Genomic DNA, 27,031 nt, shown 5'->3' with positions numbered 1-27,031 from the left:
ACGAGGGTTTTTGTATCGGACGAGATGAGGGTTCCGTATCGGATGAGATGAGGGTTCCGTGTTGGATTAGACAAAGGGTCAGTGCTGGATGACGCAAGGGTTCTCTATCGGACGGCTCGAAGGTTTCTCTATTGGACAGGACGGCGGGTTCTGTATCGGTCGGGAGGGGAGGCTCCATATCGGACGCAACGATCCATCTCCGCGTCAACGTCGTTGTCAGAGCGTCGTTTGAGAGCCGACCAGCTCGGTCACAACGACCGCTCGCGCACGGCAAGGAGACGAGGGTGTTGTAGCAACCTCCAAATCGCACGCGGCACGGGGGTGTGGTCAGCAACGAATCGGCAAGGCTTCCGTCGACTTCCAACCGAGAGAACACCGGTCAACTAAGACTCGCGGCCCTGAGCCTCCATCGCTGCCTCGACAACGACGGTCACAGAGAGCGCTCGATCCAACAAAACAAAACGTGTCCACGACGGTAGAGCGATCGTAACGCAACCCCCCCCCCCCCCCCCACTTCAATCTACCCCCTCCTCCCTCTCAACATCAGAATTCAGCCGGGGGGTTAGGCGATGGGATCAGGCATCGGTGTGACGCCGGTCCCCATCCCTGCTTGTGTTTTCCCGCCAGCAAGGACAAGACACGGACCGGCGCTGGACTGGGGCGGAGGCGCGATCCCGAACACCCCAAAGCGGATTCGCCCCCCGCCCCGTCGAGGGGAAAGGAGCGGGCGACGCAAGACGCGTTCCCCCCGGCTCGCCGCAGCCGAGAGCGAGCCGGCCGGTTTCTCGCCGTTGCGTTCAGCTCCAGAGGCGGTTGCGTTTAACGAGCTTAAATCCCCGACACTCACCCCACCCCATCCCACCCCACCCCATAAACGGCCACGGCACGCCTCCGTGAACCCTATCGCGCGCGGATAATTGGTTAAACCTTCCCCAAGTGCTGTCCCCGCCATTCCTATTTATATATGTATAGCGCGCCGATGCGAGTGTTTCGCCGCGACGCGCGTGTTCACATCGCCCGTCCACGGTCGGCGAGGAGCAGCAGCGCCGTCGTCACGCGCGGGCGGGCGGGCGCAGTGGGACGGCGGTTTTGTACGCGTGCGGGCCGAGTGCGTGAGTACGCGTGGGTTGTGTGTGCGCACGCGTGTAGCCTGGCACAAGCGCCGTGGTGACGTCACGGTCACTTAGTGGCGAATGGCAGTTGGTGATGTTGTGTGTGTGCGTATGTGTATATGTGTGCATGTACACGTGTGTGTCTGTGTGTGTCTGTGTGTGTCTGTGTGTGTACGCGTGTGTACGCGTGTGTCTCTGTGTGTGTGTCTGTGTGTGTCTGTGTGTGTACGTGTGTGTACGCGTGCGTGCGTGGGCCTTCTGGGAGCCCTGCGGGCGCCCTACAGCCGCTTGTACATGAAGAGGTGCGCCTTGCAGTTGGTGATGTTGTGTGTGTGTACGCGTGCGTGCGTGGACCCTACAGCCGCTTGTACATGAAGAGGTGCGCCTTGCAGTTGGGGCAGGTGTGCTCCACGTCCTTGAGGTCGTCGACGAGGAACGGGATGAGGCAGCAGCCCAGGTCGCACCTGCGGCAGCGCAAACAAAGACAAAGGTCGCCCATGTAGCCTTGACGGAATTTGGAGGCAAGGTGCCGTGAGCGAGTAGCAGCGCCGATGAAGGCCGGAACGGCACGCGAGGGGGTGGGTGGCCAGCACCAAGCCGGGCTGCCTTTGTCTCCCTAGCGGCGATGTTTACACATTGCACCGGGTACTCATTTGAGGCTGAGTTGACCTAGGTGAGGCCCAGGACCGATTTCAAAAATCGTTACTGGTGTTGGCCAGGAGCAGGAATTGAACCGGTGTATTGCGCTAAACACTACACGACCACTCCTCATTTCTTTTATTTTACCAGGAAAGGCCCAATGGGCTACATGGCTCGTTTTCAAAAGCAACCTATCACAAAGGATAGCTCAACGAAGTCGCTGTTTACCAGCACAAACGCACACAAACACCCACACGCACGCACGCCGATCCCCCGTCATAGACTGTCGTTTTGGCAAGTGCTGTTAGGTGCTCATACACACACGTGTGTGCGCGTTAACACACACACACACACACACGAGTGCAGGGTTAATGCAACATTCTCACGGGCCGTCATGTGTGCATGACCGCGTGGGCACGCACGCACGCGAATACTACGATCACGGCACGCCTGGCATGAAGTCGTGCACAAGCACGCGTGCCGACGAATGAGCAGGTTTTTTTTTTGCGCGCAAATAGGCTGACGGAGCAGCGCGCAAACACACTGCGCAGGACGAGGAACGACACACACCGGGCCGGTTCAAAAAGAACCGATCCGCGATTGGCGACGCGGCCACCCCCACAATCGTGGCGATTCGCGGAGTCGGCGAAAGGCTCAACCGCTAAAATTCCTAACGAATGGCACAACCACGCAGCCACACAGCCACGCGCACACAAACCACGCACACCGGCTCCTGCGCACGCTCCAGGCCGCAACGACAACAACCAAGCAGCTCGAAGGGGGGCAGGCAGTTATTTTAAGCGGGGCATGCAACTTTCCCTCTCTCTTCAGGGGGCATCGACCAGGGGCTAAAGAAAACTACGGCCCCCGCACCATTAATCAAAACGGCCGGCTAATTGCAAACACACAGCAACAGTTGCGGCCGTGCTCAGGGAAAAAAAAACTGTGCTGTTGGCGCCGCCCGCTGTGGTTGGCCACGACGCAGGGGGGGGGGGGGGGTGGGGGGGGGGAGGGGGGCCGCCCGGAGGCCACCGCGCCGTCGGTCTCCGTCGTCGCGGTGCGACAGCTGCGAGATTTCGGGGGGGTTTGGGGGGGGGGGCAGGCCGCCGAGCTCGTCGGGGCCCGCCCGGCCAAAACGCTCCTCGCCCTCTTGCCCGCTCGCCCGCCCGCCCAGAATCGGCATGTCGATCGGACGCTCCCGACCCCGCAGCGTGTGATCTCGAGGCGACGCCTTTGGGCTCCGGGCGGACTGTCACCGTCGCTGTCGCCACGTCATTAATTGCGAGCGGCGGCGGCAGCATCACGATAACAGCGGCGGCGGTAGAAGCAGCATCAAAAAATACGTATATCATCACCACCATTAGCAGCAGCAGCATCGTCATCAGCAGTATCAACTTAAAAATAATCATCACAGGGGCGCAACGGTAGAATTGATGCGGCTCCAGCACGCGAGCGGATTGCACCGCTGCGTCTCCACCGCCGGCCATCGCCCCCCCTTCTAGTGACGATGCACCCCGCCAGAGCCCCACTTAACTTCTCTCAAAGTCATAGGCGAGTCTCTGCCCCGCGCACGCACGTGTGCGCTCTCCGATCCGCGTGGCTCTTCTTGTCCTCCCGCAACGCGATTCCGAACGTGCGCCTCTTCACACGCCTCTCCGCACACCTCTTTCGTTCCGCGTTCTTAGTCAGCATCCGTGCCCATGATCCATGTGTTATGTACGGATGGACGGACAGGTGATGTATGTGCAAGTACTGTCTGCTGAACTTATTTCGCACCGGTGTACGTAGCCAACTGTGCTACGTACGCAGGTGCGAAAACATGTGATGAGCACCGATTAGAAACTTTCTACAGGGCCGATGAAAGTTAGACTGCTCCCCACCATGAGAATGTAGAATTTACACCACCAGAACTGAGCGCCACACTTGGTTCTGATGGGGGGGGGGGGGTGCGGCGTGGGAAGGGGGAGACTTTTGGCTTTTCCACCTTGGCTATTTTAATAACATCTGGGAGATGACCTTGACATATCGGTTGTGAGTTAAGTGTGCGGGCGTGTGAATGTATGCACGCACGCACGCATAAGCTCATCAAACTAGGCGGTAGCTCCTTCTCTCTCTCTCTCGGTGTGTAATCGAGACGACGTCCCGGGCCCCGTGCTGCATTTTGATGTGGCCGGCGCTGGGCGGCGATCGAAGTGCAAGTCCGGGGGTGGGGGGGGGGGGGCAGGGGGTGGAAACGGCACGGAAATAACCGCACGGCCGTGCCACCGCCATAGGATCAGCGGTCTGCACCGAACCGCCCGGGCCGCTGGGTCGGCGGTGGCGGCCGTCCAGATTCCGAGTCGAGGCAATTGCGCAAGGCGGTACATGTCCGTAGCCATAAGAATGTGGAATTCCCACCCACCGCCAGGCTCAGGGAAGCTCGCGGAGACGAGCGACGCTCCGCGGTTGCTTTCAGCGGCGCGGGCTCGCTCAACGCCGAGCGGTGGAGTGATTGAACACTACCCTGGCGATGCCGTGAATTGTCGCGATTCCACTTACGGGGTCGGTAACTTTTTTTTACTCGTACGTCTCGGCGGTGAATAGCGGCGCCTCGAGTGACTGCAGGGATGGGATAAGAGATGGACGACGCTGCCAACGCTCGCCTCGGGCCGAAACTGCTCCCGAAGCGTTTCATTGCTTCACGCTACCCGGCTGCGAGCTGCTACGCGGCGCACGTGGTGGCTGGCAACCTTCAGGATTTGATTCGGGTGTTGAAATAGGCTCCCACATTTTCTGCCAACGTCAAGCAAAACGTAAATAATGCTGGCACGGGGGGAGGGGGGGAAGTCACCGTTTGCGATGGGACAGTCACACGAGGTCACATGACAGGTTCTTCACAGGCGGCGCAGCCAATCACGGAAGCAAGCGGCCTGCGTGGCGACGTGAAATCCAACGCGGACTTTTCACGAAAACACCGCGACGCTTACAGCAGCAAAAAAACAAACAACGCTTCCACCGGTAAGAAACTGGGTTCGAATCCAGACAGCTGCCCGTGATTACACCGGGTTCTCAAGTCCAGTGAGTCGATGGTCTCAGCTCGCTCACCAACGACTGCGCAAACAAAAGCAATGACCACGTCAAATTCGGTTCTGCACTTCATTTGGCTAAATTCCAGCTCTGAGAATGCAATATTGGTTTGGCCGGCGTGCAATGACAATAACTCTCATATGCAGAATGAGTGAGAAATTGCCTTGCCCTACTGTGTGGACGGGATGTCGCTTGTATGTATGTATGTTGAACTTCTTTTGCACCGTACGTAGCCAACCGTGCTAATCGAAGGTGCGGGGGAAGGACAATAAACTAAAGTTTGAAGGTATCTCAGAGGTAGCCCTGTGAAATCAACTTCTGTGGGCTGTCCTCTAGCACGCTAAGGTTGCACATCTGTGAGAGTTACCGAATGGCTCTTCTTCGTCTCACGATGATGCCGACAGCACTATCGGGATAATATTGGGGGAATTATAACAAAAATAAACAGATGATGGGCTCGTTAGCTGCTCAAACAGAAAGGCGTCTCCCTGTTGTGCCGAGGGTGGAGTGGCGCTAATCCTCATTGGTGACACACCCCGAGCCCGCAGTGGAAATTCCACATTGCCGTGACGGCACCTAGTCCTTCTGTGGCATGGCCAGTAGACCTCCCACAAAAGTCACTAATTTTAGCAGGTGGTGGTGATGATGTTGGGCTGAGTCGGCCCCCAACCGGAATCTGAACACGTGACCTCCCTATTGTGAGTCGGTCGCGCCAGCCACAGGGCCACACAAAACCAATACAACATGAAGGGCAGCAGAGATGAAGGTATTCCTTTGTCAATCCACTGCTGGATGAAGGCCTCCCCACACCTTGCTGCTCATGGGGGTTATTTACCATACTTCACCACAATGGTCGAGAGGGGGGGGAAGCAGAGGACATCTTCGCCACCTAGGCCGGGAATCGAACTCGAGTTACCGGGTGCAAAGCGCAGTGCGCTAACAGCTGCGCCACCGCTACGCACCCAAAAGAGGAAGGAATCGACCGCGTTGGTAACGGTGTGGCAGGAACAACCGAAAACGTTACAGGGACAACACCTCACAGCGAAGCTGGCCGCACGAGTTCCATTCCCGTCGGCGAGCATTAGCGGAATGAGAGGTCGCAAACGGGATTTGATTCCTTACCCGTACCCGGCCGCACCAGGGTCGCAAACGGGTACCCGTACCGACCGGGTACGGGTACCCGTATGCTACCCGTACCCTCCCCCGAAATGAGTGACAAACGGTTACTCACCGGTGACTCACGGCCTACCCGTACCCGTACCCGGCCGCACCAGGGTTGCAAATGGGTACCCGTACCTGGCTGGGTACAGGTAGCCAGGTATCGGGTAGGGTACGGGTATCGGGTACCCCGTTGCGACCTCTGCCCGATCCCCATCGCCAACACGCACTGGCCAGCGTGGTAAAAGTATCGTCATAGACGCGTCAATTTAACCAAAAACATTTGGGGAAAAAACGCTAACGGGCAAATACGCAAAAACATCACGTGGGTGTGCGCGCTCACGAGACGTGGCGGAACAAAACCATCTCAGGTTGTTGCCGTCTCTTTCCGAGCCACGGCGAGAGAGGGAGGGCGAGACCCAAGGCGAGCGAGAGAGAGAGAGAGATGGAGAAGACAGCGAGCGACATGGAGCGAGCGAGCGAGCGAGCGAGCGAGAGAGCGAGAGAGCGAGAGAGCGAGAGAGCGGTGCGCAAGAGAGAGAAGGAGAGGGCTGCGAGTGGTAGAGCCACTCCTGGGCCCCTCGCGGGTGAGCTCATGCGTTTGGAAGCCCTGGCCCGACTCCTGGTCCTCGACAGCTCATGCTCATCCTCCTCCTCGGGGAGACGTGCCTCCAAAATAACCGGAACGAGATCTTGGCGCGCGAAGCGAGCGAGAGAGGGAGGGAGAGGGAGGGAGAGAGACGGGGGGGGGGAGGATCATCGCTAGCCTTGCCGGCAAGATTAACGAGCAAGGCGGTGGTGGCGATGGAACTACGGTCGCCGAGGCTTTACCCAGAGCCATGGCTGCGTCCCCACGCACACGCGCTTGAGTGCGAGCACGGCGAAACCTTTTATGGAAAACCGCCCCACGTGTTTCATAAATTCCAGGTAAGGCCCACTTAGATATATAGCTCTTTTTTTTCCCAGAAGCGACCTGGCCACAAATCATCAACAGCTCAACGAAGCGGCTTATCATCACGTGGAAATTTATACCAGCCAAATACTCGAAACGCACGCGGAGGTGAAAAGCGGAGGACCCGGAGGAAAAGTCCACACGACCACGGGGAGAGACACGCACACTCCAAATACACAGCAGGCGTCAGGGTCGGGATCGAACCCACGACGTGCTGCATACCAGGAGAGGGAGTTAACATCTCGCCAGCGCGCTGAGTGGCCCCACTGGCTCAGGGCGATCGTAATGGCTGCGTCGGAGTCACCGAGTCGTCGGCACCGATGAGTTTATGGGTTCACGTTCTGAGGCTGCGTGTCCCTCTTGTCTTTATCTGGGGACTCATAATGGACGTGTCGGAGATGCTCAGACAGCACCGATGAGGTTCTGGCTCCAGGTTTTGGGTGCGGGTGTCACTCTCCCTCTCTGGGGACTCTTAAAGGCTGTCACGGACGCAGGAGCCAGCACTGGCAGGTCGACAAGTTCAAGTGCTGCACCTTAAGTGTCTGACTCTCTTATTCAGGAGGGAGGCGGGGGGGGGGGTGTAATGAGCCAGTAACATTAGAATCCTGGGTTGGAGTTGTGGATCTGGTCTCAGCTGGTTCATGATTACCGCATCGGCAAAGCGCTGAACCACCACAAATGGGCTTTTGGCTTCAGGTCATTGGGACTGGGTTCGTCTTTGCTCTCTCTCTTTCTCCTTGAATGAAGTTACAATGTCCGCGTCAGAGGCACACTCAGTTGTACCACCAGATGTTTCTTTCCCGTCTTTATTTCAAACGTGGACTCATCATGGCCGTTCCATGGGGACCAGAGCCCGCGGGTTTGGCGCGCTGGATTCAAACATCGGCGTTGGTTATTTACGCGGACGCGCACGCACTCGACTAAACCATCCTCGTGTGTAGTGAGTTTTAACGTCTCGGCCGGGTCAGTCACTGGCGTCAATCGATACCAGAATTTTGAGCGATGGTTTTGCGTCGAACTAGGACCAATTTCTAACGGAGAGGCTCTTCCTTGCCCTTTAGACATCGGCAGTTCCCCAGCACTGCTTGAAGCAAGCCTGACTCTGCAGTCGAGACACTGAATGTGCTGCTGGAGAGGTTCACTCCACAAAAGGCCGTGGGGCTGATGAGATGTGTAAAAACAAACGTTTCATATTTTGTACGCGGCGATACTGACAGATGAATGAGGCGGGACTTCTAGACGAGACCAAAACCTCCGCTTAGACGTTTGTACCGGGGAACACTTCCCAAGTCTGTCCGCGGGAAGAGTCCTGCATGTGCCAAACCAAAGTTGGAGGGAGCGCACTAGAAAGACGATAGGCTCACCACCTCCACGGGACCACCGCTGGCATCCAACCCATGGTGGCGAGATGTTAACTACCTTGCCTGGTATACAGGAGGTAGTGGATTCGATCCCGACGCTGACGCCTGCTGTATAATTGGAGTTTGCATCTCTCTCTCCCTGTGGTCGCGTGGATCTTTGCATGTTCTGCCCGTGGTCACGGGAAGAACATGCAAATAGGTTTTTCCCTCCACATTTTGAATCTTACGTGCGTTTAAACAATTTGGCTGCAATACATTTCCACGTGATAAGCCACGTGAAAAGCTGAAAAAGAGCTACATAGCTTAGTGGGCGTTACCTGAAAAAAAAAAAAATTGTTTAAATAGTTTAGTAGTTTAGTTTCACCCCGACCGTCAAATAAAGCCCATTCAATCCGCGCGTCTCTTCCGGCTCCCTTCCGCCCCCCACATCTGGCTCCGCTGCACGGGCCGCACGGGGACACGGAAGAGATTACGATCGCGCCCTTGTGATCCCCCCGCTGTCAGCGCGCCGGCGATCACTAATCATAGCCCTCTTGTGTTTGCTTTGGAAAAGGAAAAAAAACGCGCCGCTTTTAAAATAGGCCCAAAGATTATGTCGTTGTGACCTATTCCTGAATCCTTGTTTTCCCCAAACCGCCGCTCGTCCGTTTCCGGACCCTTTTTTTTTGGTGCGTTCGTTTCCCCCGGACGCCCTCTTCGTACAGCTGCCCGGATTAATCTCGACAAGTAGCGGCGGCGGTAAAGAGAATCGGGGCGTGTGCGAGCGCTGCCGTTTGAAGTGGGTCGGCGACGCGCCGTCGTTTTTTGGGAAGGGGAAAAAAAAAGTTTTCGGATCATTGGGAAGCGTCTCCCGGGTTCAAAACGAAAGGGGGCGTTGGGGCGGCGCTCAACTCTGTTTCCACAGTGGGAAATTCCACATTCCCATGGGCGGCGGGGGGGGGGGGTGGGGGAAATTCTCTCCGTAGGATGAACGCTGTTGAATTTCATCCGAGCGAGCGTGCGAGCGTTCGAGCGGGCGAGAGAAAAAAAAAACTTGACGTGAAATATACCTACGGAATATGAGAATAAGCTTTCTACCCACGGTGGACACTGCCCATGGTGGACACTGTCTGTGGTGGACACTGTTCATGGTGGACACTGTTCATGGTGGACACTGTTCATGGTGGACACTGCCCGTGGTGGACACTACCCAAGGTGGACACTGCTCATGGTGGACACTCCCCACGGTGGACACTTATCATGGTAGACACTGCCCCTAGTGGACACTTACCATGGTAGACACTGCCCATGGTGGACACTGTTCATGGTGGACACTGCCCCATGGCAGACACTCTATTGAATCTTCCACCCCAGGTGGTACTGCCCACTATCCCCCCCCCTACCCAACTCGCCCCCCCAACAGCTACCCCCCCTCCCCCCTCACGGACTGAGAAGCGGTAGGGAGGGGGGAGCCCCCCCCCCCCGCCCCGCACTCACCCGACGATGCAGCAGAGGACGCACATGAGCACGCTCATTGTGCCCGAGACGTGAGAGGTCTGCGTCGTGACCAGCAGCTGGCAGTGCGGGCACACCATGCGCATCGGGTACGGCTGGGGCACCTCGCTGTGCAGCAGCGTCACCGCCTGGCCCGCCGCCGACGGCACGACCATCGTGGGGCCCGCGGGACCGCCGGGCCCCCCCTGCCGCCAAGGGCTGGCCGTACGCAGGGTAGGGGCACACGGGCTGCGGCGGGTAGAAGGCTGGTCGGAGAACGGAGGGGGAGGCGGGGCGGAGAGGGGGACGATGTTGATTTACCATTGTTGTGGTGGTGGTGGTTGTTGTTGGTGATTGATGTACATAAGATGACAATTGCGTTCGCCTGCACCATCCCTTTCAGATGGAACATCTCGTTTTGGCAAGGGTGTCCAGGGTGTTAGGTGACGAGACGCCAAACACGTCCACACACAACATAGACACAAAGATAAAGACCCCTCCCCCCATAGCTTGTAACAGACTGTTGGGCCAAGTGCAGTAAGCGAGCGCCTATGAAGGCCGGCACGGCACACGAGGCGGTGGGTAGCCAGCACCACGCCCGGCCGCGTTTGTCTCCCTAGTGGCGATGTTTACACACCGCACTAGGTACTCATTTGAGGCCGAGTCGACCTAGGAGAAGCCCAGGACCGGTTTAGATAATCGTCACCGGTGTTAGCCGTGAGCGGGAATCGAACTCGGTCGCTGGGTTCATAGTGGAACGCGATAACCGCTACATTACCACTCCCGACACAAAACACTATAACACACACAAAGCAAACACATAATGACACTTACGCAAACTAATTAATAATGTAACATGTACTGTACAGAACACATTGATACAATGAACATCAGCATGTAGTCAAACACAAAGACAAAGATCCCCCTATTAGCCTCAACATACTTTTGGGGCAAGTGCTGTTAGCGAGCACCTATGAAGGCCAGCACGGCACACGAGGGGGTGGGTGGCCATCACCACGCCCGGCCGCCTTTGTCTCCCCAGTGGCGATGTTTGCACACCGCACCAGGTACTCATTTGAGGTCGAGTTGACCTAGGGGAGGCCCAAAGCCGATTCAAATCATCGTTATTGGAATTGGCCATGAGCAGGAAGTCGAACCAGCGCACCGCTCTCCATTTTTTTTTCAACCAGATAAAGCCCACGGAGCTCTAAAGGAGCCGTCGTCCATAAATGACGTCACGCGATTTTGGACGATTTTTGAACCCCCCCCCCCCCCTCGTCACACGGCGTCACAAAAAGTCAGACCCCCCGCCCCTCAAATATGACCTCACAAAGCTCTGCCCCCCCCCACAAAAAAAATAAAACATGCTTCAAATCGCTTTAAACTATTGTCATTGTAGTGCGTATTTAATGTGGCGCTGCACTCTGATGTTGTAGGAGAAAACATTAAAAAGTCTATTTAATTAAGCGGAACGTGTTGTCTATATCTATTTAAAGTTGCGCATTCTTACGTGACGTCACATTTCTCACCCACCCCCTCGTCACACATCGTCACAAATGTCTGACCCCCCCCCCCCCTAGATGCGTGACGTCATTTATGGACGGCCCCATAGCTCTTATTATGAGAAGCGACCTGGCCACAAATTTTTGCTCAACGTAGTGGCTTATCCATGTGCAAAATTCCAACAGCCGATTACTCTAAGCGCACGTTTCTAAATGTGGAGGTAAAAACCAGAGGAACAGGCGAAAAATCTACGCGACCACGGGGAGAGAGACACGCAAAGTACACATATACAGCAGCAGGCGTCAGGGTCGGGACCAAATCCACGACCTTCTGCATACCAGGCGAGGCAGTTAACGTCTCGCCACTGCAGCACACACATATAGCAAACACAGTAATGACATACTCTTTGGTTCACTCGGTAAAGTCACGTAGGTAGAAAAAATAAATTAAATAAAGTACGTAGAAAAATAAAATACATTTATTTTTATTTTATTTTTCTACCTACGTGACTTTACCGAAAGAACCAAAGAGTATGGATTCCTGCAGTCACGAAAGCTTCAAATCAAGACAGTAATGACACGCATACATTAATGTAAAATATACCGTAAACATTGACCATAACACTGCAGTCAAACTCACACGCACACATATCTAATTAAATGGTGCCTGCTGGCGTATATCAATTCTAATCGGGGATACGCAGACCCCTGGGGGTACGTGGCAACGTCCCAGGGGGTACGTGAGGTGATCTATCAATGTGTGAAGTGATATCATACATGAGAGTCACTGGTGAATGATCACGCATGCATCTGCCAATGCAAAATAATTACGAAAATATTTGAATCCATACGGTAACTGAGAAGGATATCGAATACCCTTCTAAACTCATTGATCGCAAACGAGCACGAACAAACAACGCCACACGTATGCAGTGTCCCGTTCAATTGATGTTATTTGCTTGCAGTATACTAGCGAATCGGGATGCCTCACAAAATGGACAATTGGTTAAACTATCGATGGTCATTATGCACACATTTATTTCTCAGAACCGTGCTGGGTAAGGCAACGTGGTACTCGGTTGAAACAAAATTCAACAAGGAGGGTACAGTAGCCAAACAAAGGTTGCCTTATTGAGTCGGCTTTGTTCGTAGAGGCACCAGGGGATGTGCACCCGCGTCCGATTGTTGTACTCCTATACTTTATTTACATTCACTTATTTACGTATCATCCACTTGCTTACCTGTCCCCTATCGTAGGCTCACAGCGTCCGTTGTATTCGTTTGTTTGGTGCAACTTGACGACCTGCCCGCCCGCCCGCCCGCCCGCCTGCCCCTGATCGGACGTCTGTGAAATAGCGCTTCGTAGCTCATCAGATTCCTCCGCCTCCAGCCTCAATAAGGATGCTGATTTTGGTCAAGGTTCTGATGCCAAGGCCTGGGGTTGAGCGCTTGCACGGTCGTTGAGCCGCACCACGCACAAACGGGGCGTCACGATTCGACGAAATCGCATCGGCGGGCTGCCTCCGGTTTTACGACGGTGGTCCGATTTTCACAAACGATCCGCACTTCTGCGACGCCTACACAACACGCCACCAACGGGTCGATCTCAACGGCGCCAAAACTCGACGTGCGACGCGTCTCCCGACACGTGCTCTGAACGGCGCGTGAGCGGGAGGGGGGGGTCTGCCTTCCAACGTGACTTGGCGTGTGGCGGTTTCGTCATTCTCGAGCGGTTTGTTTTGGTGGATGTTTTCCCGTTGAGCCCTGTCACGTACGGCCGATGAAAGGAAAAACACATCGGCGAGCGTTGTTTCTCCCCTCTCCACCGTCTACAGGGAAAATAGGGGTACCGCTTTAGGACGACGGGGGGGGGAGGTTTCCAGGATCACATTGTGTCGTAAAAGCGGGGGGCCGCCACCTGTATACAATTACAATCGCATTGTACGGTTACAATCACATTATACATGATCACAATTACAATATACAATTACAATCCCATTATACAATGACAATATACAATTGCAATATACAATTACAACCGCATTATGCGATTTCAATCGCATTCTACGATTACAATCACAATAGCTACACAACATGCACAGGATTACACAGAGAATAACAGCGTTCGCCGCGAAGTAAGGCACCTCCACGCCCTGAACGAACGCGCGACGCGCGGCTCTCATCTCCACCGGCGGTGCCCATTCCACATTACCGTGGCCCGGAAGGCATACCTGGTCCATACTCGCCGGGGGACGTTGGGTACCCCTGCTGGGGGGGGCCCATGGTGGGTGGGGTGGCGGAGTACGGGGGGAGGGCTGGGAACCAGCTGGGCTGAGTCTGCACGGGGAATTGTCCATCTGCAGCGACACACGTGAACACGCGCACACACACGCATGTGAAGACAAAGATCGCCCCGTGTAGCCTGTAACAGACTGTTAGGGCGAGTGCCGTTCGCGCGCAGCACCTATGAAGGCCGGCATGGCACACGAGAGGATGGGTGACCAACACCGCGCCCCGGCCGTCTTTGTCTCCACGGTGCCGATGTTTACACGCTGCACCAGGTACAAATTTTTAAGGCCGAGTCGAGCTAGGGGAGGCCCAGGACCGGTTCAGATATTCGCCGGCGAAGTTTGCCGTCAGCGGCAGATCGAGTTTCCGAGGGCAGTGTGCCGATCGCTGCGCAACCGCTCGCGCTCGTGCACGCGCCCAGATCCACGTCCCCTTCACTATCGCGCGTCACGCACGCTCGTAATTGGTCACGGCTCGTGTTCGCGCGCCTGACCACAACTAAACCGCAGATCCCAGCCCCCTCTGCCACGACCACGCCTGGGCGCCACGAACGTGCGCCCCGCTGTGACCAGCGACCCGCGACAGCAGTAATAACAGCGGCCGTTATCTGCTCTGCACATCGCGCAGCTGAGACCAGAACATATCCCCGCTTTTAGATCATCTACTTCCCCAATATCTTTGTAAACATTTGCTAAACAATAATGATATTTATCATCGTGGCTATTGCGCTTGATGCAGACTGTGCCATTCAAGGAGGCCCTGCTCGGGGCAATAACGGCTTATCCACGACAACTATTTGTTGGTAAAAAATTGCATGATCATAATACCGAATAGCACGGTTGGCTACGTACGGTGCGAAAGAAGTTCAACATACATATCCATCATCATCCACCATCATCATCATAAGCAGCCATGGTCAATCTACTGCTGGATCAAGGCCTCCCTACCAAGACGCCACCGCCGCCACCACCCCTCACAAAACTGTGCGATGTAACAATGCTGAAAATTCCCCGTACGAGGTTACACGGACGATAGCTTGGGGCACCAACCGGTTTCATCGCTCCATCTCCCCGTTGGACATCCTCTATGATGCGGTAAAATGCTTGCATAATTATAATAATAAAAATTCTTATAATTAGTATATTGATGTCAACTTGCTCATTCAGAAAAGCTTCATCGAGAAGATGTTTATTTATTTATTCAGGTGGGCGCTGATTGGTATGTTTAGCCGATTCCTTTTCATTGAACGAGCATCTTGTGATTCGCGATTAGTTGACTCCCAGCGAGAACGCAGCTGTTGCCAGCGCCCAGTGATGCTGGACGCGACCTCCACCGAAATCTTCTTGGTTCTTTCGGTAAAGTCACGTAGAATGGAAACAATAAAAATAATAAAATAAAACATAATAAAATAACTCTCACGACGTTTCGGCCACAACGCAAGCAGCCGTCATCAGGTGAAGACCAGGTCTGTCGGGGAGACAGACCCTGGTCTTCACCTGATGACGTGACTTTACCGAAAGAACCAAGAAGATGAATCCCTGCAGTCACGAAAGCTTTAAATCGAAACTCCACCGAAATGTTCGACAAAACCAACAAACCAAACCAGGTGGCACGTGAAGTGCGTCAGGGTGTGTCAGAGCGCGCCGGGCGGATCGGTTGCCCTGCACGTGCTCGAGGAGGAGTAGGCTGTTGCATTGCTCTGTGGTTACGTGGGCTGACGTCCACTAACTCTCTGGTGTATATCTGGTGCTCTAACTGTGTAAAAGCATTCGTTAAATGAATGATAGAAGGTGGCACATTTGCCTCCCACGTGACAGAGGTCGCAACCGGGTACCCGATACCCGTACCCTACCCGATACCCGGGTACCCGTTTGCGACCCTGGTGCGGCCGGGTACGGGTAAGGAATCAAAACCCGTTTGGCGACCTCTGCCACGTGACCACGTTGTTTGATTGTCTCTGTCGGGTGTGTGCTGGAGGGTTATAGTTTGAAGAAAAAAAAGTAACTGATACTTGCACCCACGAGATCAAACGAAAGAAACAAATAATGAATCAGGCGCAGTTGCATTTTGACGACCTTTTTGTGGTTGTTGTCGTTATTGTCGCCGTTGTTGTCAAGAAGTGTAGATGAAGGGGGCGATACTCATCCTTTTGCTCCCGCGTCCAAATGCGTCACCCAATAAGCGATGGGGGCTCGCCCGTACGTGCTCTCCCACGTGCGCGTTCGGGTTTAGGCCGCGACGTGCCATTCGTACGTACGTACTATGTTGAACTTCTTTCGCACCGTATGTAGGCAACCACGCTAATTGGAGGTGCGGGGAAAGGGCAATGAACTAAACACAAAAAGCAGCGCTAAAGAAATTAGCTTTCAATCTAGATTTAAAAGTGCATCGCTCCAGTGGCTTCCTGATATCGGAAGGCAGGGTATAGCCGCGGCCAGAGAAGAGCCTCTGAAAGCGTTCGATGTGGTGACCGTCTTTGTTCGATGGTTAGCTAAAAGCTGTTGCGAGGATAACTGGAGTTAGCGTGATGGTTTATACTCTTTGACGAGATCAGCAAGCTCTTGTGGTTCATTTGTGGCAAGCACTTTATGTGTAATGAGTGCGACCTTATAACGTATTCGTTCGGCAACCAATGCAGCTGGGCGAGCACTGCACGAACACGGTCGGCACTTTGCAGTACCCGTCACGACACGTGCCAAAGAGTTTTGTGCAAGCCGCAGCTTGGTAATGTTTTTGCCAAACTTCCCGTAGAGTAGCGAGTTGTAATAATCGAGCCTTGTCGATACGACACTACATGCCACCGCGCCGTGTGTGCCGGCGATCCGCTGCGCGTGCTGCGACCTCCTTCGAGGAAACCGAACCCAGCGGGTGCTCGGGTGACCGAAACTAAGCTCCTGAAGAGAATGAAGCAGAGGGGGAATTTGGTTCCTGGAAAAAAAGCTCCCACGGCAGGCAGAGCGAAACGTCGTCCGTCGGATGCAAAAGATACTGGGTGGAATCGGGCGAGACCGGAAAAACACCGCCGTAGACCCGTACAGCGCCACCTCGGCAATGGATCTAACCCAAAAAAAAACCATTTATTTTGGATAATACTGTTCGCAACAGCCTACGTGTTAGACTGAGGAAGAGGAGGCGCTGCAAATGGCCCCAAAGTAGCTCTCCAATTCTGGACCACTTCTTCAAAAAATGTTTTTTTCAAGATGAATGATTAACCCGAGAGGGCCAGGAAGCCAGACAACTGCATGGATGCACTCGCCCTCCCTTCGGGACAGAGTCCACTGTTGAAGAGACGGGGGGGGGGGTGCTCGCGGATTTACTGAGGCCAATCTCCCACCATTGAGCCGAGTCCTCCTCCTCGCCTCTCTATTCATCACGGTGGTCGCTACTACAGCTGCTCTCCCACCACCTTGCTGATCTCGTCAAGGAGCAGAAACCATCACGCGAACTTGGAGTCATCCTCACAGCGGCTTTTGGCTGGCCATCGAACAAAGAGGGTTACCGCATCGCGCACTTTTGTGGCGCTTCTGCGGCCGTCTGGAAAGCTCTTCCTTCGGATATTAGGAAGCCACTGGAGCGATGCACTTTTAAATCATCTCGATTGACAAACTCATTTCTTGAGAACTGCTTGTTGTGTGTAGTTTGCAGTCCTTATCCCGCACCTCCGATTAGGGGAGAGCGGCGGTGCGGTGGATCCGCACATCACGCTACGAACCCGGCGACCTCAGTTCGATTTGCGGCCACGGCCAATGTCAGTGGCGGGTGATATCGGAACTGGTCCTGGAGGTCTCGCCGAGGGCAACTCACTCAGCCACACATGAGTGTTTGGTGGGTGCCGTGTGTAACCATCAGGACTAGGGAACCAACACGGCCAACTAGGGTGCTGGCCACACCACCGAACCATGCGAGGCGCCGGCCTTTACAGAAGAGCTCGTTAACAGCAATTGGCTTGTAGGCCACTGTGGATTATAAGGCTAAACAAATGGCTCTGTCTTTCGCTCTCCATATGCTATTGGTGTAGTTTGTTGTCCTTCCCCTGTACCTCCGATTTGCACAGTTGACTCCGTACGATGTGAAAGAAGTTCAACATACATACGTATAAACATACCTGCCCCACTCGATCACACCTTTAAACGTTCATCTTGACTATCGCCGTAATAATTTAAGACTTCCGTTGTCATTTCCTGTCGGGAAGTCCAACCGAAACATTGCAATCACCCTTACGTACAATGCACAGAGACACACAAAAGATGCAAGGACGCCGCGAGGCAGACACAGGGGACAAGCTGGAGACACAAAGACACACTGGGGCAGACAAACGTGAGACGCAGGCACAGATGGGAGAAATCTGGAGACACTGGAGACCCTGGCGATGCCGACCTTGTCCGGGCTGTGGCATCGACTTGGTGTCACCGAGCAATGGCCCAGTCATTCCTGGAGGCCCCTTGGGGGTGGGGGTTGCCGACGGGGCGGTGGGCACCGAGGGGCCCACGGGGTAGGGCTCCTGGTACGGTGGGGGCGGCTCCGACGCCATGGTCTCCTCTTGGGGTCTGCTCGCTCACAGCGCAGCAACACGCAGCGGAAGCAGCAGCGGCGTCAACTCCCTACAGCTGGGTCCACACCTCAACCATTTGGCAACGCGACTTGATTGCACGCAACTGAATCGATTCACACATGGACGTCTCTGCAACGAGTCGCGAGCAGTTGTTCGCAACCGGTTTCTGCTTACGGTAGGGTTGCGAATCCTCGACTCTCAAGCGGCGATCCGCTCAGGGATTCGTAGCGGCACGGTCCATCGCCGCTGCATGCTGCATACGCGCAGCTGCGATTGGACATATTACAATCCCGCCTGGATTACACGCCGTGCCATGTCCTCATCCCGCACCTGCTCGCTTAAATGTTGACAAAGTAGTCGCGGCGATATTGAGTCACGCGACCAAGGCCCGGCTTGCCTAACGCGCTCGCTCTTGCCTAGCCATCTCTCAGCTACAGACCAGTTTCCATCCAGAATCTCCATATTATAATCTAACTCCGATCGGGAAGAATGCTGGTGAACAGTGGAATAACGTGGATGTGCAGAATAAATACCTCAATCGATCCCCAAAACATCGCACATCCAGGCTTTGGACATTCCTCGAAGACACTGGTGAAGCCATCAACTAAATGTAGCCCTATATGTGCCATATAGTAAACCCATACAGATACACAGAGATACGCAGAGACTCATAGAGATACATTATACACCCACGACAATGCATAGGATACCCATAGAGACAGATGTTCATAAAGATACATTTAAGACACGCCACAGTGTGATCGTGGCGATGCCACCCAAACTATGGACCATATAGTGAACACATACAGACACACAGATATAGGTAGAGGCTCAGAGATAATTAGAGACCCATGAAAATATATAGAGACCCACAGAGACACAGGTATCGATCGAGACTCATAAAGACAAGCCACAGTATGATCATAATCATGCCACCCAAACTATGGACCATATAGTAAACACATACAGACACACAGATATAGGTAGAGGCTCAGAGATAATTAGAGACCCATGAAAATATATAGAGACCCACAGAGACACAGGTATCGATCGAGACTCATAAAGACAAGCCACAGTATGATCATAATCATGCCACCCAAACTATGGACCATATAGTGAACACATACAGACACACAGATGTAGGTAGAGGCTCAGAGATAATTAGAGACCCATGAAAATATATAGAGACCCGCAGAGACACAGGTATCGATCGAGACTCATAAAGACAAGCCACAGTATGATCATAATCATGCCACCCAAACTATGGACCATATAGTGAACACATACAGACACACAGATATAGGTAGAGGCTCAGAGATAATTAGAGACCCATGAAAATATATAGAGACCCACAGAGACACAGGTATCGATCGAGACTCATAAAGACAAGCCACAGTATGATCATAATCATGCCACCCAAACTTTGGACCATATAGTAAACACATACAGACACACAGATATAGGTAGAGGCTCAGAGATAATTAGAGACCCATGAAAATATATAGAGACCCACAGAGACACAGGTATCGATCGAGACTCATAAAGACAAGCCACAGTATGATCATAATCATGCCACCCAAACTATGGACCATATAGTAAACACATACAGACACACAGATATAGGTAGAGGCTCAGAGATAATTAGAGACCCATGAAAATATATAGAGACCCACAGAGACACAGGTATCGATCGAGACTCATAAAGACAAGCCACAGTATGATCATAATCATGCCACCCAAACTATGGACCATATAGTAAACACATACAGACACACAGATATAGGTAGAGGCTCAGAGATAATTAGAGACCCATGAAAATATATAGAGACCCACAGAGACACAGGTATCGATCGAGACTCATAAAGACAAGCCACAGTATGATCATAATCATGCCACCCAAACTTTGGACCATATAGTAAACACATACAGACACACAGATATAGGTAGAGGCTCAGAGATAATTAGAGACCCATGAAAATATATAGAGACCCACAGAGACACAGGTATCGATCGAGACTCATAAAGACAAGCCACAGTATGATCATAATCATGCCACCCAAACTATGGACCATATAGTAAACACATACAGACACACAGATATAGGTAGAGGCTCAGAGATAATTAGAGACCCATGAAAATATATAGAGACCCACAGAGACACAGGTATCGATCGAGACTCATAAAGACAAGCCACAGTATGATCATAATCATGCCACCCAAACTTTGGACCATATAGTAAACACATACAGACACACAGATATAGGTAGAGGCTCAGAGATAATTAGAGACCCATGAAAATATATAGAGACCCACAGAGACACAGGTATCGATCGAGACTCATAAAGACAAGCCACAGTATGATCATAATCATGCCACCCAAACTATGGACCATATAGTAAACACATACAGACACACAGATATAGGTAGAGGCTCAGAGATAATTAGAGACCCATGAAAATATATAGAGACCCACAGAGACACAGGTATCGATCGAGACTCATAAAGACAAGCCACAGTATGATCATAATCATGCCACCCAAACTTTGGACCATATAGTAAACACATACAGACACACAGATATAGGTAGAGGCTCAGAGATAATTAGAGACCCATGAAAATATATAGAGACCCACAGAGACACAGGTATCGATCGAGACTCATAAAGACAAGCCACAGTATGATCATAATCATGCCACCCAAACTATGGACCATATAGTGAACCAATGTGGTCTGCAATCCATCAACAGAGGAGTAATAGTAAAAACTACACAAACTCTCTCCTGAAGTCTTCTTGTCGTTGCTAGCAGACCTCGACATTGACATTTAGATCCTGAACATTATATTTTTTTTTTATCAGATAAGGCCCACTGAGCTATATCGCTATTTTTAAGAAGCTACATGGCCATCCCAAATGACAGCTCGACGCTCAGTGCCACGTCATCGCCCCCATCAACGTTCAACTTTGCGCCTGCCGCCCCCCCCCCCCAGACTGCACGGCTTGTTTCGTAAAGGGGAATTTTCCAAACGAACTCGTTTCACTCATCGGTTGAATGAAGGCAGCTCCTGAGTGAACGGTGCAAATGCTGTGAGTTTGCGTGCGATGTGGACAGTGATTACTGCACACGACTAAAACTCACCGCAACTAAATTGGGGACCGTGCTTCGTTTGGCCAAAATCCAGCTTCTGAGAATGAAAATATCGGTTTGACTGCCACGCCATGAACATTAACAGTGGGTGGGGAAGTGCTGCCATCTACTGTGTGTGTACACCTCAGGGTTCACTTGAAGGGATCATGAGAGGTAGTAGCTCTGTTGTATCCGCTCCCGCAGGCCATTGCACCTGAGCATATCACTAGCAACTGGGAAACTTGGGCATGGAGCATTCTGGTCCACATACCCGGAGTCACATGATGGCTCCAGGGGTGTGTCTTATCGGTTGGCACAGCCCAATCTTCCAAATCCCTCCGTAAACACGATCATATTTTTTCCCGACACTGTGTTTGGCACAGATTCATAACCGACGCCACGGTGGTGATATATTTGTCCCGACATTGTGTGACCACCCTTCAATTCCGTGACTGAATAACAATAAATATTTCACCGATGACCGATGCCGATGGGCGGTAATGGTGATTGAAAGGGGGGGGGGGGGGGGGGCTGGGTAATGATGCAGCCTGAAACGTCGAACGACAAGCCGTTTTCCAACGAGCGGCTGCGCAATGAGGGCAGCCCAAATTTCCTCGCCTGCAAAACCGTTGTTCGAGTACATTAGGGGTCCCCATCGACAGCGTTGGCCCGTCATCGGCAAGACCGGTGCAGCACACAGTGACGGCAGGGAAGAGAGGGGTGGTTGGTGGGGGATGTGCAAGGGTCAGGCTTGCCGACACTGGCAAATCTGGGTGGCGCACCCGAGCACGTGAACTTCCGCAAGGTGCGGAATCAAAGAGACGTCGCGCCCCGCGAAAAACGCGAACGAACGTAATTTTTTTTTGAAAGTACCACGAGGGTGGTGATTTGTTCAACGGCGATCCGGAAACGTCCCTTTTCGACAGATTAATATTTTTTTTTTCGCGAGAACGTGACCACGTCTCCAATCGCCATCGTCAAGCGGGGCGACTACTGCCGAGACGATGCGGGGGGTGCGATGTTAAATGTGTTTTGGCCGTTCCGCCAAAGAGATGTCAATGGGGCCCCGGAAAAAGGTTCCATGCTCCAGCTAGGAGCGTTGCCGATCCTCGTTCGTGGCATCAAGCCATCTTCCAGAAAGTTCCACATTCTCTTGTGTGCCAATTATTTACCTTCTGATAAGTATGCCAATTATTTACCCAGGAATGCCTCACCGAGTCACAAGATGAGCATTTTAATACTTCTGGCATTTGGATTTTTCAAGTTCGAAGTATGGACTGATTTCCAGTCATTCTACAGCAGAATGCACAAGTCTCTTGTTTAAGCTGGTGGTGTGGGGGGGGGGTCTTGCTACATTGGGATGGTCTGGCCAATTCGCCTGATGAGCGTTTAAGCTTCGCGTGGGAGCTAACAACACAAGAGGAGGTGACACTCGACATCTGCTGGCCACACCAAAGACAAATATCCCCCGTATAGCCTGTAACAGACTGTTGGGGCAAGTGCTGAAAGCGAGCACCTATGAAGGCCTGAATGACACACGAGGGGGTGGGTGGCCAACACCATGCCTGACCGCCTTTGTCTCGCTAGTGGCGATGTTTACACACTGCACCATACTCTTTGGGTCTTTCGGTAAAGTCACGTAGGTATCAAATAAAATAAATCACGTTTCGGGCGCAACACAAGCATCCGTCATCAGTTACTCATTTGAGGCTGAGTCGACCTAGGGGAGACCTAGGACCCATTCAGATAATTGTCACTGGCGTTGACCATGAGCGGGAATCGAACTCGGGTCGCCGGGTTTGTAGCGCAGCGCGCTAACCGCTACACTACCGCTCCCCACTGGCCACAACTTGTAGCCACACACCTATGATGCCCGGCAAGCCCTGGTGGTCCATGTAAGAAACCAGTCTCCAATTCCACATTCATGTGGCAGGTGTTACCTTCATAGCGTTAACTTCCCACAGAATAGGTGCTCATTTTTTGGATCGTGGAGAGACGATATACCGAGTTGACATAAGAAAAGGTTAATGTGAATGCCACTTACACACACGGCCGATAGCTCATCGAAGAGTCACTATGATCGTTACAAATTTTTGGTGAGACGGGACAAAACTGGTTACCATTATATATTTTTTCATTAAAATTCGATTATGGATACATTTCATTACCAAATTTTTCAAATGTCCTTCTTGGGCTGTTACAAAAACAATCCGCTGTCAGGAAGGAACCGTATGGCTCACGGCTCTGAGACCGGCGACGCTCAGAGACCCTGGCTTCGAATCCAGTTGTCTCAGCCCGGTCGGTGGTCATCCAATGACTGCACCACAAATACGCCACCACATTCAATTTAGTTCTGCATCTCCTAAATGTCACCTCTAAGAATTATATATATACTGCACATCAGTTGAGACGTCGCGTGGTGAACGTTAACTCCCATACGCAGAGCGCCGCCCTCTGTCCCACTGGGATTTTTGCACACAGCGTTGGTGTACGGTGTTTTTTTTCTGCAATATTTTGCTGTCTTTTCTTGGATTTTCTGTTTGCACTTAGTCACATATTCACTTTAAGATGTTTTCTTGTTTTTGTTTTTTGTTTGTTGCGGTTGCACCTGATTCAAGAGCCGAATGGCTCACCGGGCTATACCTAATAAATAAACTTGAACTGTTGCGTGCCTCAGAGGTAGCTCTGCGACATCCACTTCGGCGAGGCGTTCTCCAACGCGAAGAAGTCTTTGTTACTGCACGGCGGCGGCGGCGGCGAGAGTTCAGACGAGGATTCTTCATCCCGTGGCGTGACAAGAACGCTGGCTGCCCCGTGCTCTCGCACTGGCAGTCTCTAACTGGGGCATATCTCACTGATGAGCCCAAATGCACACGAGCCCTGTTCAGTGGGGATGGGGGGGGGCGCATGTCCGTATCAACACGGTAGATAAAGGCAGTAAAGCACGGAGGGTGATGCTATGAAGGGAAGGTCTACACAGTGAAAGGGGCAGGCATATTCAGTGAAGGGCATGGTAGTGAAGTAAAAGGCATGGAGGTGCGTGCAGTAGAGGGTAAGTCCATGCAGTAAATATCACTTCCATGCAGTCAAGGGCAAGGCTGTATTAATGCAGTATTGGGTAATGCAACAGTAGAGGGCAATGCTTTGTCTATGCAGAACAGGGCAAGGCTGCATTACAGACAAGACCGTCTATGCAGTAAAGGGCATTGCAGTGTATATACAGTGAATGACTTTACTGTGTCTATGCATTGGAGGGCATTACTACGTCTATGCCGTACAGGGCAAGGCTGTGTCCATGCAGTGAAGGGCATTGTTGTGTTTTAATGCAGTACAGGACAGGGTAAGGCTGTATCTATGCCGTACATAGAAAGGCTGTGCTTGGAAGGGCAATTCAGTGTCCATACATTGAAGGGCATTACTGTGTTAACGCAGTACAGCACAAGGAGGTGTCTATGCCGTACAGGGCAATGCTGTGCAGGGAAGGGCAAGTCTGTGTATATGCAGTGGAGGGCATTACTGTGTCAATGCTGTACAGGGCAAGGCTGTGTATATGCAGTGAAACGCATTATTGTGTCAATGTAGTACAGGGCAAGGCTGTGTATATGCAGTGAAGGGCATTACTGTGTCAATGTTGTACAGGGCAAGGCTGTGTATATGCAGTGAAGGGCATTACTGTGTCAATGTAGTACAGGGCAAGGCTGTGTATATGCAGTGAAGGGCATTACTGTGTCAATGTAGTACAGGGCAAGGCTGTGTATATGCAGTGAAGGGCATTACTGTGTCAATGTTGTACAGGGCAAGGCTGTGTATATGCAGTGAAGGGCATTACTGTGTCAATGTAGTACAGGGCAAGGCTGTGTATATGCAGTGGAGGGCATTACTGTGTCAATGCTGTACAGGACAAGGCTGTGTCCATGCAGTGAAGGGCATTACTGTGTCAATGTTGTACAGGGCAAGGCTGTGTATATGCAGTGAAGGGCATTACTGTGTCAATGCTGTACAGGGCAAGGTTGTGTATATGCAGTGAATGGCATTATTGTGTTTTAACGCAGTACAGGGCAAGGCTGTGTATATGCAGTGGAGGGCATTACTGTGTTTTAACGCAGTACAGGGCAAGGCTGTGTATATGCAGTGAAGGGCATTACTGTGTTTTAACGCAGTACAGGGCAAGGCTGTGTATATGCAGTGGAGGGCATTACTGTGTCAATGTTGTACAGGACAAGGCTGTGTACTGTATATGCAGTGAAGGGCATTATTGTGTTTTAACGCAGTACAGGGCAAGGCTGTGTATATGCAGTGAAGGGCATTACTGTGTTTAACGCAGTACAGGGCAAGGCTGTGTATATGTAGTGAAGGGCATTACTGTGTTTAACGCAGTACAGGGCAAGGCTGTGTCTATGCAGTGAAGGGCATTACTGTGTTTAACGCAGTACAGGGCAAGGCTGTGTATATGCAGTGAAGGGCATTACTGTGTTTAACGCAGTACAGGGCAAGGCTGTGTCTATGCAGTGAAGGGCATTACTGTGTTTAACGCAGTACAGGGCAAGGCTGTGTATATGCAGTGAAGGGCATTACTGTGTTTTAACGCAGTACAGGGCAAGGCTGTGCTGTGAAGGGGCAAGGCCGCCGAACCGGAGCGAGCGAGGCCTGGCGGCTCCGTTACCTCGACCCGTGACGACGGCGATGACGGCGGTGGTGATGCTGGTGATGATGGTGGTGATGCTGGTGACGATGGTGGTGATGCTGGTGATGCAGGTGGTGGTGATGATGATGGTGATGATGCTGGTGGTGATGCTGGTGATGACGGCGGTGGTGATGCTGGTGACGATGGTGGTGATGATGATTATGATGCTGGTGGTGGTGATGATGCTGGTGACGATGGTGGTGGTGGTGATGATGATGATGATGCTGGTGGTGATGCTGGTGGTGATGATGATGATGATGCTGGTGGTGGTGATGATGCTGGTGACGATGGTGGTGGTGGTGATGATGATGATGGTGGTGATGCTGGTGGTGATGATGATGCTGGTGGTGGTGATGATGATGCTGGTGGTGGTGATGATGATGGTGACGATCATGGTGGTGATGATGATGATGCTGGTGGTGATGATGATGACGATGGTGGTGGTGATGATGATGATGCTGGTGGTGATGATGATGATGATGATGCTGGTGGTGGTGGTGATGATGATGGTGACGATCATGGTGGTGATGATGATGCTGGTGGTGATGATGATGGTGGTGGTGATGATGATGATGATGCTGGTGGTGATGATGATGATAATGCTGGTGGTGATGATGGTGACGATGGTGGTGGTGATGATGATGATGCTGGTGGTGATGATGATGATGCTGGTGGTGGTGATGATGATGATGGTGACGATCATGGTGGTGATGATGATGATGCTGGTGGTGATGATGGTGACGATGGTGGTGGTGATGATGATGATGATGCTGGTGGTGATGCTGGTAACAATGATGGTGATGGTGGTGATGATGATGCTGGTGGTGATGATGATGATGCTGGTGGTGATGCTGGTAACAATGATGGTGATGGTGGTGTTGGTGGTGATGATGATGCTGGTGGTGATGCTGGTGACGATGATGATGACGATGATGGTGATTGTGGTGGTGTGGATGGTGGCGATGGTGGTGGTGTTGGTGGTGATGATGATGATGATGGTGGTGATGATGATGGTGACGATGATGGTGTTGGTGGTGATGACGATGGTGATGGTGTGGGTGACGGTGACGATGATGTGGGTGACGATAATGATGGTGACGGTGATGTGGGTGACGATG

The 27,031-nt window shown here is 52.4% G+C and overlaps 1 protein-coding gene across 1 annotated transcript; it reads right to left on the bottom strand.

Moving 5' to 3' along the window:
* Positions 1-506: 506 nt before the first annotated feature.
* On the bottom strand, positions 507-27,031 carry LOC144719058 (cell death-inducing p53-target protein 1-like). Its single transcript, XM_078594820.1, is given in 6 exon segments — positions 507-1,576; positions 9,765-9,967; positions 9,969-10,027; positions 13,495-13,620; positions 17,930-18,099; positions 25,893-27,031. Coding segments are annotated over 5 exon segments (651 nt in total). The 5' UTR covers positions 18,084-18,099; positions 25,893-27,031; the 3' UTR covers positions 507-1,467.

The sequence above is a fragment of the Lampetra planeri genome, chromosome 5, assembly GCF_965212315.1.
Source record: "Lampetra planeri chromosome 5, kcLamPlan1.2.h2, whole genome shotgun sequence".
Lineage (NCBI taxonomy): Eukaryota > Metazoa > Chordata > Hyperoartia > Petromyzontiformes > Petromyzontidae > Lampetra > Lampetra planeri.
The sequence above is the reverse complement of the archived record's forward strand: the minus strand, read 5'-3'. Positions and strand labels throughout refer to the sequence as shown.